This window comes from Panthera onca, chromosome B3 (genome assembly GCF_046562875.1).
Source record: "Panthera onca isolate mPanOnc1 chromosome B3, mPanOnc1 haplotype 2, whole genome shotgun sequence".
Lineage (NCBI taxonomy): Eukaryota > Metazoa > Chordata > Mammalia > Carnivora > Felidae > Panthera > Panthera onca.
In genome coordinates, this window is record NC_138344.1 from 18265111 (window position 1) to 18281206 (window position 16096).

Genomic DNA, 16096 nt, shown 5'->3' on the forward strand with positions numbered 1-16096 from the left:
TCCTTTATAATTGGGTTATGTGTCATTTTATTATTGAGTTGTAATAGTTCTTTATATATTCTAGATAGAAGGCTCTTATCAGATAGATGATTTGAAAATATATTTTCCCATTTGTGGGTTGTCTTTTCATTTGCTTAATTTTTTTTTCACTTTTCTTGATATTTCAGGGTATCTCAGGACACAGTGGGAGCCTATTAGCACATAAGTTTATAATTTTGATTAAACCTAATTTATCTATTTTTCTTTTTTTGCTTGTACTTTTGCTGTCATATCTAATAAATCATACATAATAAAGATTTTTTTCCTGCTTTCTTTCAAGAATTTTATACATTTAGCTCTTTAGGTCTTTGATCATTGGGTTAATTTTCATATATGTGTGAGCCAGGTGTCCATCTTTATTCTTCTATGTGTGGACATAAAGTTGTCACAATACCATTTGTTGAAAAGACTGTTCTTTCCTCATTGAATCCTCTTGGCCACCTTGTCAACAGTCAATGAACAGTAAATGTGAGGGTCTATTTCTGGACTTTCAAATATATACCATGTTCTATATGTCTGTCTTTATTGTAGCACACTATCTTGATTACTGTAGTTTTGTAGTAAGTTTTAAAGTTGGAAGTATGAGTCTTCCAACTTCGTTCCTCTTTTTAAAGATTTTTTTTGACTATTCAGGGCCCTTTACAATTCCATTTGAATTTCAGGATCAGCTTATCCATTTGTGCAATAAAAATAGCTGGGATTTTGATAGAAATGGCATTGAATCTGTAGATCAATTTGTGGAATATTTCCACCTTCACAATATTAGGTTTTCCAAGCCATGAACATGGTACATCTTTCCATTTATTGAGATATTCTTTAATTTCTTTTAACAATGTTTTGTAGTTTTCAGAGTATGAATTTTGCACCTCTTTTGTTAAATTTATTCTCAAATACTTTATTCTTTTTGATGTTATTGTAAATGGCATTTTTTAAACTTCATTTTTGGTTTGTTCACCATTACTGTATAGCAATACAATTGATTTTAGCTTATTGATCTTATATCTTGCAACCTTACTGAATTTATTGGTTCTAATACTTTTTTTAGTGGATTCCTTAGAATATTCTACATTCAAGATCATGACAGCTGTAAAGAGAGGTAGTTTTACTTCCTCACTTCCAATCTGGATGCCTTTTATTTCATTTTCTTGTCTAAATGTCCTGGCTAGAATCTCCAGTAAAATGTAGAATAGAAGTGGCCAGAATATTGTGTCTTATTCTTGTTCCTAAGGGAAAAACATACAGTCTTTCACCATTAAGTATGATGTTAGTTGTGGATTTCTTATAGATGCCCTTTATCAGGTTGAGGAAATTCTCTTCCAATTCTAGTTTGTTAAATTTTGTTTTGTTTTGTTTGTTTTTTTAAATCACAAAAAGGTCTTGGGTTTTGTCAACAGCTTTTTCTGCATCTATTGAGATAATCATGTTTAAAAAATTATTTCATTGATATAATGTGTTACATTAATTCATTTTCAAATGATCAATCAACCCTGCATTCTTGGGATAAGACCCACTTGGTCATGGTGTATAATCCTTTTTATGTGTTGCTGGATATGGTTTGCTTGCATTTTGTTGAAGATTTTTCATTAATATTTTTTTAATGTTCAATTATTTATTTTGAAAGAGCATGCATGCAAATGGGGGAGGGGCAGAGAGAGGGAGAGAGAGAATCCCAAGCAGGCTCCATGCTGTCAGCACACAGGTGGATGCGGGGCTTGACCTCACAAAAGATCATGACCTGAGCTGATACTGAGTAAGCCACCGACTTTAACCTACTGAGCCACCCAGGTGCCCCTCATCAATGCTCATAAGAGATACTGGTTTGTAGTATTTTTTCTAGTGATGTCTTTGTCCGGTTTTATTATCTGGGTAATACTGGCTTCATAGAATAAACTGGGAAGTATTCCCTCCTCTTCTATTTTTTTGGAAGAGTTTGTGCAGGATTGGTGTTAATTCTGCTTTAAATATTTGGTAGAATTTGCAAGTGAAGGCTACTGGTCCTGGGTTTTTCTTTTTGGGAAGCTTTTTGATTAGTAATTTAATCTACTTGTTATGGGTCTATTCAGATTTTCTATTTCTTCTTTATTCAATTTTGGTAGCTTGTATCTTTCTAGGAATTTGTCCATTTTATGTTAGTTATCAAATTTATTGGCATACAACTGTTTGTAGTATTCCCTTATAACCTCTTTCATTTCTAATTTTAGTAATTTGAGTCTTCTCTCATTTTTTTCTTGGTTGATCTAGCTAAATGTCATTGTTTTATTTTTGTTCTCTTCATATAATCAACTTTTGGTCTGACTTTTTATTGTTTTTCTACTCTGTATTTCAAATATCACCACCCACCCACCCCCAGCGATAAAATTTGCCCTAAGGACTACTTTAGCTGCATTGTCTAACTTTGATATGTTGTATCTTCATTTTCATTCATCTGAAAGTATTTTGTAAATTCCCTCATGATTTCTCTTTGATGCAATTGCTATTTAGGAAGTTTTGTGCTTTTTTTTTTTTTTTATTTCCATGCATTTGCAAATTTCCAAAATTTCTTTCTGTTGTTGATTTCTAACTTTATCCCATTAAGGTAAGAGAATATACTTTGCATTATTTCAGTCCCTTTACATTTGTTGAGGTTTATTAAATGGCCTAGATGATGGTCTATCCTGCGGAATGTTTCACACGCACATAAGAAGAATGTATATTCTGCTCTCGTTGGGTAGTGCTCTATAGATACCTCTTAGGTCTAGTAGGTTTATAGTGTTGTTCAAGTCTTATACTTCCTTATTGATATTTTCTAGTTTTAAAAATCCATTACTGAAAGTCTGGCATTAAAGTCTCTAATATGGTTGAACTATTTTTCTCTTTATATTGTATATTTTAGGGCTCTGTTATTAGGTACAGACACATTTATAATTGTTATATCTTTGATGGACTGCCCTATACCATTATAAAATACTTTTTATTTCTAGCAATTTTTTTTGTTTTAAAGTCTATTTTGTCTGGTATTTGTATAGGTACTCCTGATTTAAAAAAACATTTTTTTTTTAATGTTTATTTATTTTTGAGACACAGAGAGACAGAGCATGAGCAGGGGAGGGGCAGAGAGAGAGGGAGACACAGAATCTGAAACGGGCTCCAGGCTCTGAGCTGTCAGCACAGAGCCCGACGCAGGGCTTGAACTCACGCACCATGAAATCATGACCTGAGCTGAAGTCAGACGCTTAACCGACTGAGCCACGCAGGTGCCCCAAGGTATCCCGATAAAAATCGGCGTCCCGATTTTTTATGGTTTCTTTTTGTGACGCATCTTTTTCCATCCTTTTACTTCGAAAAGTCTTTGTATACAAATAAGGAGGAAAGAATAATACTTTTCTAGAAAAAATCAGTTATATCTATGGATTATTTATTCCTGTAAGAGAGCCAGCCAGCACAGAACTGTCATCAGTGGCTTTCATGAGAAGGGGCTAATAATCTGGGAAGCTGCCACCAAGCATACCCCAACCTCAGTTCTGAAATATCTCCAGAGATTCTACAAGTCAGAAATACTTCATTGTCTACTCCCACTGTAGAGCCATTCCTTCTTGGTCTGATGTTTTCTTTTTCCCCTAGAACGTGGAGAGTACATATTTCCCTCTCATTTCTTCACTGTGATCTTGGTTGTATTTGTTTTTATTCCTCAGACTGAGTTTCAACTTTGCAATTTACTTGTCCTTTTTTGTAATTGCAGCATAAAAAAAAATCAATGCAAACATTGAGTGCTCAATGCTCTTTATATTTTAATACTCAGAAAGTCAGAAAGAGAGAAGGACTTTTAATGGACCCCAGGGTCTACATGTAAAATATTTCTTGACAGGAGAATTCTGTTACCTGTGGAACTCGTATCTCAGAATTCTCTTGTCCTCTGTAATAATCAAAGGACAGGGATGTTCAAATAATCAAATGGTTAAGTATGGCGGAAAAGAAGAAAATTGCATCTTCAAATTCAAAATAGTACTCTGAAATGCTTTCTCTTTCTCCATCTGGAATGTTTCCTAATTTAAACAAATAACTAAAAGCTTCAAAGCTTTACTATTTAATTTAAATATGAGTGAAATTCTGGAATTTGATTAGTGTTGGAAAACAGATCTGGAATCCATCTAAATTTCTCCTCACCATTCCCATACCGATAAGGCATGTAAGAGATCAGTAATGCTATTTGCTATCTTTCCTTTTCAGGCACTGTTATTTCATATGGTTTGTGGGGTGCCCCTCATCGTAGACCTGTAGACATATGCTAAGGTGTCTGAAAAGTGGGCCAAGCCTGAAAGAGGGGAGTCCCACTCTGAAGATCCCCAGGCTATCACTGTTGACTTGTAGTAACATACAACCATAGGCCTTGCCCTCCTGCCCACGAGCAGTCCTGCATCATGGGCTCCTTTTCTGCCACAGGGGGCAGTCAGTGCCAAAGGTGGCCTCCTCTGGCCTCCCACATCCAGGGCATGGTAGATAGAGATGTGGCAATTAGATTTACCTGTTTTATTTTCCAAGAAAGCAGTAAACTTAAAAGCTTAACGTTTTAGACTGGCTAGAAATGGATTAAACAATGTTTCTGTTCAGATTTTGGCTGTGTCTAAAGATCCACATGTTCTAGGTTTCATTCTTAAGTCATGATCTCACACACACACACACACACACGCGAATATGCTTTCATAAAAACAGGAGGGGTTCCATTCCATTTTAACTAAAACAAGGCACACCTGGTTAAGATAATGAGCAAAGAGGACAAATTTAAAATCCAAATACACTTCCTTACAGATGACTATTCAATTCAACTGGCAGTACAATATTAGATATTCTTTTCTGAATCACTGTAATTCAATGTACAGTACAGTATGCACTGTCTGGGATGAAGTTCAAATCATAAATACTATGGGAAACATCTAATAGCTTGGAATGGCCTTTGCAAGTGGCCAATAAGCTCTAAGAGACTGCAAACATATTAAATCTGGTGAAGCATGAGCTATGTGTTCCAGAATGAGCCCATCTCCCTGCCATACCCCACCTCCTTACTCCAGCACTATCGGGGACTGGGTCTTAAGGAGCTGGCACATGGTGTTACTCTTTGGATGCCAAATGATGGTGGGGCCTCTTCCCTGCAGACTGTGGTCAGCAAGGTGAAGGCTGCTGGCCACAGTCATAACAGCTGAGCTGATCTGTGATTTCTGCCTCTCCTGCCAATGTCGGGGCCAGATTTGCCGATGTGTTTGTGTTGGTGTGCAAGATGCTGGAGAGAGGCCATCTGCCCTGCGTGTCAGATTCCAGATTCCGTATGGTTATGGCAGGGTTTGGGAGAAGTATCCACAGAGCTAGGGGCAGGATTAGAATAAAGAGGTGCTAATGGTGTGCAGTTGGGAAGGTAAAGGAAACTGTCGGGAACTTGATGGAAAAAGAGGGTTGAAGAAAATTAAAGAAAGATCAGGGGAAATAAAGAAAAATATAAGGGAGAAGACAAACATTGCTGTTGTTTTAAAGGTCAAGGAGTAACAATAATATAGAAAGGCTCTTTCACCTTGCCAGATTCAACAGTGAGTTGCATTTTGGCTCCTTCAATAAAATTTACACCATTGGGATCTTGGGCTCTCCTTCCAGGTTACAGGCTCTGTCTTCCAGTCATGCCCATCCCACCTGAAACAGTCATTTATTCTCCAGATGCTATACATCTCCACACTCACCCCCTTCACTAAGGTCCAGTTTTTACTTACAGATTAAATCTCTTTCTGATTATTTAGCACTAGTTTTCTGAGGCCAATCTCTTCACTTTTCTTCACCTTCGTCCATACTGCTGTATGTTCTGAAGATAGGTCAACTAGATCACGCTATGCAAGAATTCAAGTTTTATTGTTCAAATATATGTGTGTGTACATACATATGTGCATATGTATATATCTCTATATAACATTTGCATATATAGTGTATGTATGTGTGTATATACATACATGTGTGTGCATCTGTGTGCTTAAATATAAATAAATATAACTAAGATTTATAGGAATTTTAAAATCTATCAGATCACGTTTCTTCAAACAATATTCTTTGATAAGCCATGGCAGTTCATTTTCATGAGTCCACACTTTAAGAATCAGTACAAAGTCAGATGGTTTAAAATATAAACAAACAAACAACAAATAAAACCAGACTAAAAGAGGCATCCAGGCTTTCTTTTCTAGGCTCTGAGACAAATTTCAGGTGCTGTCTTCTATCAATTTCATTTTATCCTCTGCTCCTGGAAACTCCACTCATTCTTTAAGTCTGATTCATATGATTTTACAGAGTCAGGAAGGGGGTCAGAGAGGAAAAAAAGATGACCCAGAAAGGTAGGTCAGAGAGGGGGAGGGAGAAACCAAGTCACATGAGAACAAGGAACCTGTGTGTCTTTCTTACTTCTAAATACCTTGGTACTTAGAACAGGGCCTGGTGAATGGGATGGTACTCAACAAATACATGCCAGATGAGGGAAATTACTGATGTTGTACCGTGCACTTAGGGTCAGGTTGGGTGCTTTTACATTTATTTATTTTTGAGAGACAGAGAGAGAGCACAAGTTGGGGAGGGGCAGAGAGAGAATGAGACACAGCATCTGAAGTAGGCTCCAGGCTCTGAGCTGTCAGTACAGCGCTTGACATGGGACTGGAACTCACAAACTGTGAGACCACGACCTGAGCCGAAAATGGAAGCTTAACTGCTTAGCGATTGAGCCACCCAGGCGCGCCAGGCTGGGTGCTTTTAAAAAGAGTACTGAACAACTGGACAATAAAAAGTAACTAGGTATAACAACATGTTCTTCTTTGTGTAATAAGAACACGTATTTCCTGAGGCAGTACCTTTAGAACTTGGGCTCATGCTGAGGCTGTGGTCCCAAAGTCCCAGAGGGCAGAGCAAGGGTAAGCAGTAATCTAAGGTGGGGCCAAGTCTGGCCTGCAGACTGTTTTCCTACAACCCAGGAGTTGAAAATAGGTTTTTACATTTTTAAAAGGGTTATAAACAAAACAAAGAAAAACAGACATCAGAAACCTTATGTGGCCTGTAAAACCAAAACTACTTATTATCTAGCCCTTAACAGAAAAAGTTTGCTAACCCTCGTGCTAAGGAGATACTAAAAATGTGCCTCTGAGCTTACTTTTAGTCTAAAGTGTGTTTGGCTTGAACTTGTGTTCAACCACGGTGAGACTGCAGGCCTGTGGTCTGTCAGAATGCTCTGTGAGCACACGCATGCGCGTGCGCGCGCGCGCACACACACACACACACACACACACACACACACACACACACACACTCAATGTTCTCCATCCAAACTTAGAGCAGCTCCGTAGCACTGAATTATAGAGTTTATACCTTTGTTAATTCATGCTTGGTGATGTGACTTTTGTAGGTGTTTTCCGACATGATTTTCTCGTTAGAGTTTCACAGTGCAACAAAGTCCCTTCCTAGAATATCTGTGTGTGGCAAAATCATAAAGGTGTTGCATGTAATATGGTGTAATGATCACAGAGCTTTGTTATGGAGCTTTGGATTCATCTGGAATCTAGCTGAAATGCTCAAGGCATAACCTAATTACCTCCCTTCTGTCTTTCATTAAAGCTGGGAAATTTTTGGTCATTGTTTATGATTATTTTCTGCCCTAATCTTCCCCTCTTCCCCTTCTCTGACTCTAATTACATTTATGTTAGGATGCCTGATATTATGGCACAGATCACGGAGTCTCTGTCACTGTCAACAATCTTTTCTTTCCATTTTCCAGATGGATAATTTCTATTCTTCTATCTTTAAGTTCGTTGATTTTTTTTTTTTTCATCATCTGCTGTTAGGCCCATCAAGTGATTTTTTTAAAAAAATTTCAGACACTATATTTCTCAGTGCTAAAATTTGGTTTGCTTTTAGAGTGTCTCTCTTTTGTGCTTAGGTTTCCTATATGTTCACTGATTGTGGCTATATTTTTTCTTATGTCTTTGAGCATAATTATAATAGCTGCTTTGAAATTATTATCTATTAATCTCAATATATGTGTCCTCTTGGAGTCAGTTTCCTTTAATGTATGGGTCACATGTTTCTGGGTTTTTTTTTTTGTATGTCTAGTAATTTTGGACCGTATCTTGAACACTGTGACTGCTATGTTAATCTATAGCAGTGCAGTTCAATAGAATTAACACATGAGCCATATATGTAATTTTAATTTTCTATTATCCATATTAAAAAATTAAAAAGAAATTGGTGAATTTTACTAATATATTGCATTTAACCCAATGTATTCAAAATATAACTATTTCAACATGTAATCAGTATTAAAAATTACTAAGATATTTCACAATCTCTTTCCATACTAAACCTTTGAAATCAGGTGTATACTTTTACAGCACATTTCAATTTGGACAACACTGCTACCAAAGATGGTTATGTGCTCAGCACAGTTAGGAGTATCATTAGTGAAGAATATTGAGAAGTGGTCCAATAAAAGTAACCCCATCATTTAAATTCTATTCGTTGGCATTCTGCAGAGATACTGAGGGCCTACTAGGATATGAAGAAGGAAAGAGTACACTGGGCTTCTCTTCCCCATCACATATGTGTCTCAATTCAATCAGAGAAACTCTGATTCCATGTTTTATATTATTTGGCTTATGTGCATAATTTTAGAAATATTTGGACGCTAAAATAGTTTGAAAACATAAATGATTTTAAAACAGGATTCTTAGAGCACCTGGGTGGCTCACTCAGTTAAGCATCTGACTTGATTTCGGCTCAGGTCATGATCTAATGGTTGTGAGATCGAGTCCTGCATTGGGCTCTGCACTGAGCGTGGAGCCTGCTTGGGATTCTCTCTCTCCCTTTGCCCCTCCCCTGCTTGCACACACACAAAATAAAACAAAATAAAATAAAATAAAGGGTGTCTGGGTAGCTCACTTGGTTAACCGTCTGACTTTGGCTCAGGTCATGATCTCACGGTTTGTGGGTTTGAGCCCCACGTTGGGCTCTGTGCTGACAGCTTGGAGCCTGAAGCCTGCTTCTGATTCTGTGTCTCCCTCTCTCTCTGCCTGTCCCCTGCTCACACTCTGTCTCTCAAAAATAAATAAATGTAAAAAAATAAAATAAAATAAAATAAAATAAAATAAAATAAAATGATTCTTGAATGGATTCCTAAGACCATTCTTGCTCAGTCATGCCCTTGAGCCCATGCTGACCTGTCCTCTTCTAGATTCACTTATCCTACTTTCCAATACGTCACAGAGCTGGGCTGTCTCTGTGACCTGTCTGATCTTTGAGTCTTCACGGTGGCAAGGCCTTCCTTCTTTGGTCCTGGGTGTGTGTGTGGTTGATTCATTCACCAACTGATGCATTTGTGGGATGGCTGCTCATACCAAAGATGCTCAGGGAGACTTCTGAGAGTGAGCCATTCCTCATGGCCTTCAGTGTTAGGGTGGAATTTTATTCTTTCGTTTAAATTGAAGTATAATTAACATACAGCACTATATTAGTTTCACATGTACAACATAACAATTCAGTAATTCTATATATTGCTCACCACAATAAGTGTAGTCACCATCTGTCACCAAACAACACCCCTACCATCTTATTGACTATATTCCCTATGCTGCGACTTTTATCTCCATGTCTTATTTATTTTGTAACTGGAAGTTTGTACCTCTTAATCCCCCTCACCTATTTCCCCTTGCCACCCACCTTCATCCTTAAGTTGCCATGGACCACACACAACCCACAGAGTAAGTCTCACCTCTTGCTTTCCCTCTTATCTTCCCTCTCTCACTCATACACGCTTTACCAGTTTGACAAAGCAAAGGAGGTTGGCACGAAAACCAAAATGCTTTGTGAAACTTTTGTGCCAGGTGAGAGGCACAAGTTGGTCTTAAAAAGCTGCCATGTCAAAAGTCCAGCTTCTTTATAAAAGGAAAACATGCAGAGAACCACGAAGCAAAAACCATGTACTGCAACCCAGAGCAGAATGGGAGGCCAGGGGTGATATTACACACTCTAACAACCACAGCGCTATGCAAAGTCTCACTGAAATGGCCGGAAATAAGGAGGCTGAACTGACAAACACGTTTCACACAACTCATCTCGGTTGACAGCCCAAGAAAATTCACTCCAGAGCACATGAGAAACATGGCCACGAAAGCTGGGGTTGGCAACAGACCTCCTGATGGGTTCTAAACAATGTACAGCAAGATCCACACTCACTGGTGTTAGTTTCAGCCACTGAAACAGATCAACCACAGACACTAACCTGTGTTATTTACTCATGGGTTCTCACACTCGGACTTCGATTTCCTTTTTCTCCAAGACAAAATAACTTGGCGGGAGCTGACATGTATCAGTTGAAAGCATGTGATGATTTTTTCTGCGTGAGATGTTCTTAGTGGCCTGCTAAAAAATACCTTCTAGCTAGGATTGTACATTTTTATCAGACCTCTCGCCAGAAAGTCAGTATTTCGAGCAAGCAGAAATCACTTGCCAACAACAAGAGAATGTGGCAGAGAGAGGTACTGTGGTGTTAACTGTATCTCACCCCCCAACTCATAGGTGCTTCTACCCCAACCCTGGAGGGTCCAAGTTTGAGAACACAGTGACTTACCGTGATTGGCACGGGTGTGAGTTGCACCTTCGGACCTGGGGCTCTGGACGGCTTGCTTGAGGACAGTCACTGTCATTCACCAGAGTTGTGGTCTTGTTAACAATCCGTGTGCAGGACACAATGGTTCTGCGTTCCCCTGGAAACCAAACACAGGGAACTGAGAGGCTGTGGCTACACACACCTGGAAAGGCCGTTCATTGATGTGGATGGAGGAACATTCAGGTGCGTCTTTTGATCAGTTTGCCATTTTAAAGTGGCTGTTGTGATGCTTTATTGGTTGTCAGAGAGAAAGAACCATAAGGTTAGGGATGAGAGTGTGTAAGACATGACAAGGGGCACCATGGGACAGGAGGAAGATTCTAGAACAGGATCAGAAAGAGGCAACACCTCAGATTAGCTATGTGCTTAGACAGCTTGGGATTCATTGAGGCCAGAGTTCTGATTAGGCTCTTTAATTTCCAACAAAGATTGCCAATCTCTTTATCCGTTCCTTTGATATTTAAAGTCTATGCAGGTCTGGTCTTGATTAATTACCTGTACATCAGCCCTCACCAGAAGATCACGGCTCCCTATTACCAAATTCCTATGTGTTGGAGAGAAGTGAGAAGCAGAGGGGCTGGTCTGAAGGACACACAGACCTGCATCGTCCAGGCAGGCAATCTCGAGCCAATCTGAGAATCTGTTTCGCCAACTACTACCTGTCCAGGGTATCACTTGCATTTGGGAACTTCACTAACTGGTTATCCCAGATGGGTGTAGCCATTCTCTGGGTGTCCCCAAAGCACCCTACACACTGCTTGGTCATGACTTTGCCACGGAGGCAGATGATAGGGAGCAGGGAGGGTAGTTTCTGGAGTCAGGCAGCCTGGGTTCAAACTTGGCTCCATCACTAGCATAACGATCACCGTATCAGCAGCCAGCCACCATGCTTCTGTGCCTCGATCTTCTCAACCAGGCTGGTTTATTTAACCCCCATGCCTTACGGTGTTCCAGGGATGGTTAAAATTAAGCGATACATATAAAGTATTTAGAACAGAGCCTAGCAAGGGTTAACACTCCATGTTAGCTGTATTTTATTTTCATTGTTATTTGGGAAGTATGGCAATAAAAGATTAAGAGGATGTCAAGGACAACTATTTGGACCCCAGATTTCTCGCTTGGTCTCCTGGAGAATTTGTCCTTTAGGGATGCCTCAAAAGTGTGGAGTCCTGAATTATACCATCAACTGTTACTGCCTGCAACTGCAGCCTTGGGTGAGTGCAGAAAGCATGGGGCCGTCTCAAGCCACATTTTCGTTTTGGCTGCAGGTCTGACAATGGTGAGTCATTGGTTGTCATCTGACAACCTGAGAGTCACTGGTGTCATAAAAGAATGCCACTGGGCCAACAGTGACAGCAGAACAGTACCCCCTGCCCCACCCGCCCCCAGCTGAGGGGAGGCTGCTAACTGCTCCATTTGGGCCATGCTTTGTTTGCCCAAGAAAAAAGTCTGGCAATTAGGGATGTGGGAGTTGCTGGATTTGGAGGTTGCAGGGACATTGGCACAGGGGGACAGCTGAGGGATGGGGGGCTCCTAGGGAGAAGTGCAAAGTGGGACAACGACAGGGCTGATGAGGGTTCCTGAAGCTATGCCAACTGCCAGGGCTGCCTGAGGAACAGGCTAAGAACAAACAGCAAGGGCAGTTAGCCAAGATGTGCAGGAGAAGGAAGGAATTCACAGCTGGCCCTGGCAGTGTCTGATGGCCCAATGATGTTATGGCTAGAATTCCTACCTATTAGAAATGGGATAAGTCACTAAATGGTAAGCAATCCTCTACATATTAGATACCTGACCAACACCATCTTAGCAGTCAATAGCCATGTGGGATTGGGTATTGGTGGGGCCATCCCACTCTCTGGGCTGGCATTCCAGAGTCTAGGTGAACTCTCCATCCTAACTCTGTGCCCATAAAACCCCATAAATCCTGTGTCCCACCTCTCATCACTGGGCTGTGTGTCCTATCAGGGTGACAAATTGCCCTGTCCCAAGGGGCTGTTGGCTAAGAGTTCAGAATGGCTTCCTACTGCTCCCCCTAAACCTCCCCGTAATGAATATGGTGCCTTTTGCCGATACTAATTTTTGCAGTATGGCAGTTCCTTCCCTGCAGTAGGCATAGGGGCCGATCACTCTATTTGAGAGGTGAGAAAATTTTAGTATAGATAGGGTAAGTCATTTGCTAATATATGGCAGCAAATTGTGACTCAGCCAGGACTCATGCTCAGAATGTTTCATCAGACTCGTGGGGCTTTTTCCTTCTGCTGTATCCTGTAGTGGGACACCTGTGGCAAAAAGGAAAGAGTATTTTGGGGCAACACATCTGGTTCCCTTCCACCAAACAGTAACAAGTGAAGGTCTATCCTGTTCATCCCCAGGGTCACTCACCTGTCATACCTGTGATGTATCTGCATAGCGGCCAAACCTCCACTCAGGTCAGAGTCCAAGGGCCCTGGGCCATAGGCAAAGCAGCCTTGGGGGCACAGCTCCAACACGGAGGAATTTGGAAGGCTACACAAGTGTTTTGCAGAGAGAGTTCACTGGGGTGCGCTTAAGTTTCCTGGGAAATACAGGTGACGTGGCCAGCCCTTCTCGTGCCCTCTGCACTGGCTGCTGAGTGCCTCGAGTTCACAACCTTCCTTGAGCAAAACCCCACACCCCATGGGCACGTGACCCCGGATGCTCACCTCCTCCGCACTGCACGCTGCACCCTTCCCAGCCGCTGTGGGTCCAGATGAACAAAGAGTCCTGGGGTTTTTCCGGCTCGCTTTGATTTTCGGCAGTGTAGTTTACAGGAACGGTGTACTCGTAATGGATTCCATAATTTTGGTCATGAAATAACAACACCTGGATCAGCAGCAAAATAAAAGGCCATTCTGGAATCAAGCGGAAGCATCCGGGCTTGCTGAATTTGCAAACCAGGCCGCCCTTGGGGCTGTCTCTCTACCAGGGTAACCAGTTCGTTTCTGGGTTTCAAAACACGTTCAGTCTAGGGGCACCCCCTTATTTGGGTCTTGGCTTCCTCAGATACTCAACTCAGGGGCTGGAGTGTATGTGGACCATCAGCAGGGAGCTCTGCCCCTTCCCATTGGAGACAGGACCAGTTTGGACGAGGAATTTGGAGACAGGCAAATTTGCGGGCTCTCACTGAACTCTATGTGGAGAGCCCCTCGCTGCAGAGAAAAGAGCCTGTTTCCGCATACTCACCCACGAAGCTGCCCTTGCAGGCAAGAAAGACACAAACATACTGTTTTTCCCTAGAAAGGCATGTGAACAAGTAGGATTATTCTACTTCTTTGAGAATGAACATCACTCTTCATTCCCCTAGCGCTGGTCATTGCCACATGGAAGGCAGGCTCAAGGGCAAACACAGCCCACCACAGAGGAGCCTTGGGGACTTCTGTTTAGGAGTCCAAGGACGCACGAGCCTTCTTGCTGCCACAGGAGTTAGGATGCCGATGCCCACGGGGTGACAGGGGCCTGGCTCGAGGCTGAAAGCTCAAAGTGAGGGGCGGGGAGCCATCCTGCAGCTTGGGGACCCTTGGGTCTGAAATCCTGGTGAGTGAGCAGATGGACGGGCCTGCTCTTCGTATGACAAGGCATCACAAGCCCTGTAAAGACAGAAGTGCTCTCTCAGCTTTGTTTCTCGACACACACGCTTTGGTGCAGAACAAGCCTTCTTGCGGGAGCCTGGCTGGAGGTGATGTGTCTTTGGGTTAGACTCAGAACCAGTGGGTACTTCTGGGTCAAGGCAGCTCTCAAGTTCACTTCCAGGCCTGGAGAAGCAGCAGACAGCTACAGGCTGAGTGTGCTCCACCTGCCTGGACCCGGGGAGGGGACTGCACAGCTCCTGAGCATCTCCCACCCCTCCCAGAGCTTGAGTGGTGGGGTGGGGGTGAGGTGCTAAGAGCAGCCTGAACCGCATACACATCCACTTCTCCAAGAAACAGACGTGCAGTAATGCATTTGGAAAAATGCCTCCAGTTTAAAAAAAAAAAAAAAAGATAAAAAAAAACCTCTTTAAAAGATCTTTATTATCTCAGTATGGGAATAAGACTGGTGAATCAAGAATCCATATGAAACCAATTTCATGCAATTTTGCAGCCACATATAATTTGTGTGTGTGAGTGTGTAATTGGTTTCAAATGCAGGTCCCCGTGCCTCTTATGGACGCTCCCGACCCTGCAGGCAATGTATGCACCCCAGTTTGGGGACAGCAGACTTCTATTTAGAGGCAGAGGGGCACGTCTCCTTTCTGGATTTAAAAATTTGAAGTAATCATTTTTCAAGAGAAAAAAGTGATTAATAAATATTAAAAACGGTTGGAACTTCAGCTGAGTCTTGCTTATCAGGCATGATCTGCATGAGTCCAGGCTGCGTGTTTGCTTTGATGGGCTGACGGTTCACTCACAGTTGATGAAAGCATTGGGCAAAGAAGGAAAATATACCCGTCTTAGGGTTTGATAATAAAGCAGATTCATGTGCTAACAGGTGACAGTGCTGTATGACTTTTATCTCGTCTTATGCTTCCTCTTACAACAGGACAGGAGGATTTGTTCTAATCCAGTAATCTATTGCAGGGCAGTGGCTTCAGTATAGGTTCTTGGGCCCCAGAAATCAAACTTGCAGGGCTGCGTCTACAGTGGACTTCGTGGGCTGAGTGCTGGTCGCATGGGCAGGCTGCAGGATGGTTGAAATCATGCATGGAAACCAGTTCACTCTAATCAGTCAGAAGGTGTAGCAGGGGTAGGGCCATCATGGGTGATGTTGTACTGGGTGCCCGTGCTCACAGGCAGAGCTGGTCTCCTCAGGGGATTCCCTGAGAAGTGGCCAGGGAATCTTCTGGCTGTCACCTAACCTTGAACGGCTGCAGATTGCCAGAGACCGCAAATTAATGGAGGGGAAAAAAAAAAAAATTTCCAAGCGGAGACTTTGGCAAGCACAGAGGACAAAATGTGCTTTGATTACAGACGCACAAGCTGCCACAAAATCCGTTCTTTGGAATGAGACATGGAATCAATAATTATGAGCTATCAGAAGTTAGCCATGAGAACTTCTGGACCCTGAGAAAGAAATGGTGGTATCCCCTTCTCTGGAGATCTTTAATGCTTTTACAAGGATGTATGACCGATGATAAAGTGGTTTACATGGGGTGCCCGCCCGAGACAAGAGGTAAGACAAGGTTGCCCCAACCTGGGCTGACTACCCAGGGAGTAAATCTTCCTGTAGAACCTGGTTCTCCTTCCCGATTCCCGAACTCCTGTTGCAAGCCGAGTCTGGAAAATCTGAGCGACGCTGGTTTGGAAAGAGAGTCAACAGTTCATTTCCAAAAGGTAGTTTCCAATGTGGATATACAAACTGTGGGGCGGATCTGTGCCATCTGATATAAAAACACAGACTCCAAGCGAG

At 41.8% G+C, this 16096-nt stretch overlaps 1 protein-coding gene across 4 annotated transcripts in view; it reads right to left on the bottom strand.

Annotated features, from left to right (window-relative positions):
* ADAMTS17 (ADAM metallopeptidase with thrombospondin type 1 motif 17) overlaps positions 1-16096 on the bottom strand; it is a 343034-nt gene that overhangs the window by 60772 nt on the left and 266166 nt on the right. For all 4 annotated transcript variants that reach the window (XM_060617804.3, XM_060617802.3, XM_060617803.3 and 1 more), the window contains 2 exons: positions 13375-13534; positions 10655-10790 (listed from right to left, as the gene is read on the bottom strand). In XM_060617804.3, the coding sequence (XP_060473787.1) occupies positions 10655-10790; positions 13375-13534 (296 nt within the window). The remainder of the gene's footprint in view (positions 1-10654; positions 10791-13374; positions 13535-16096) is intronic.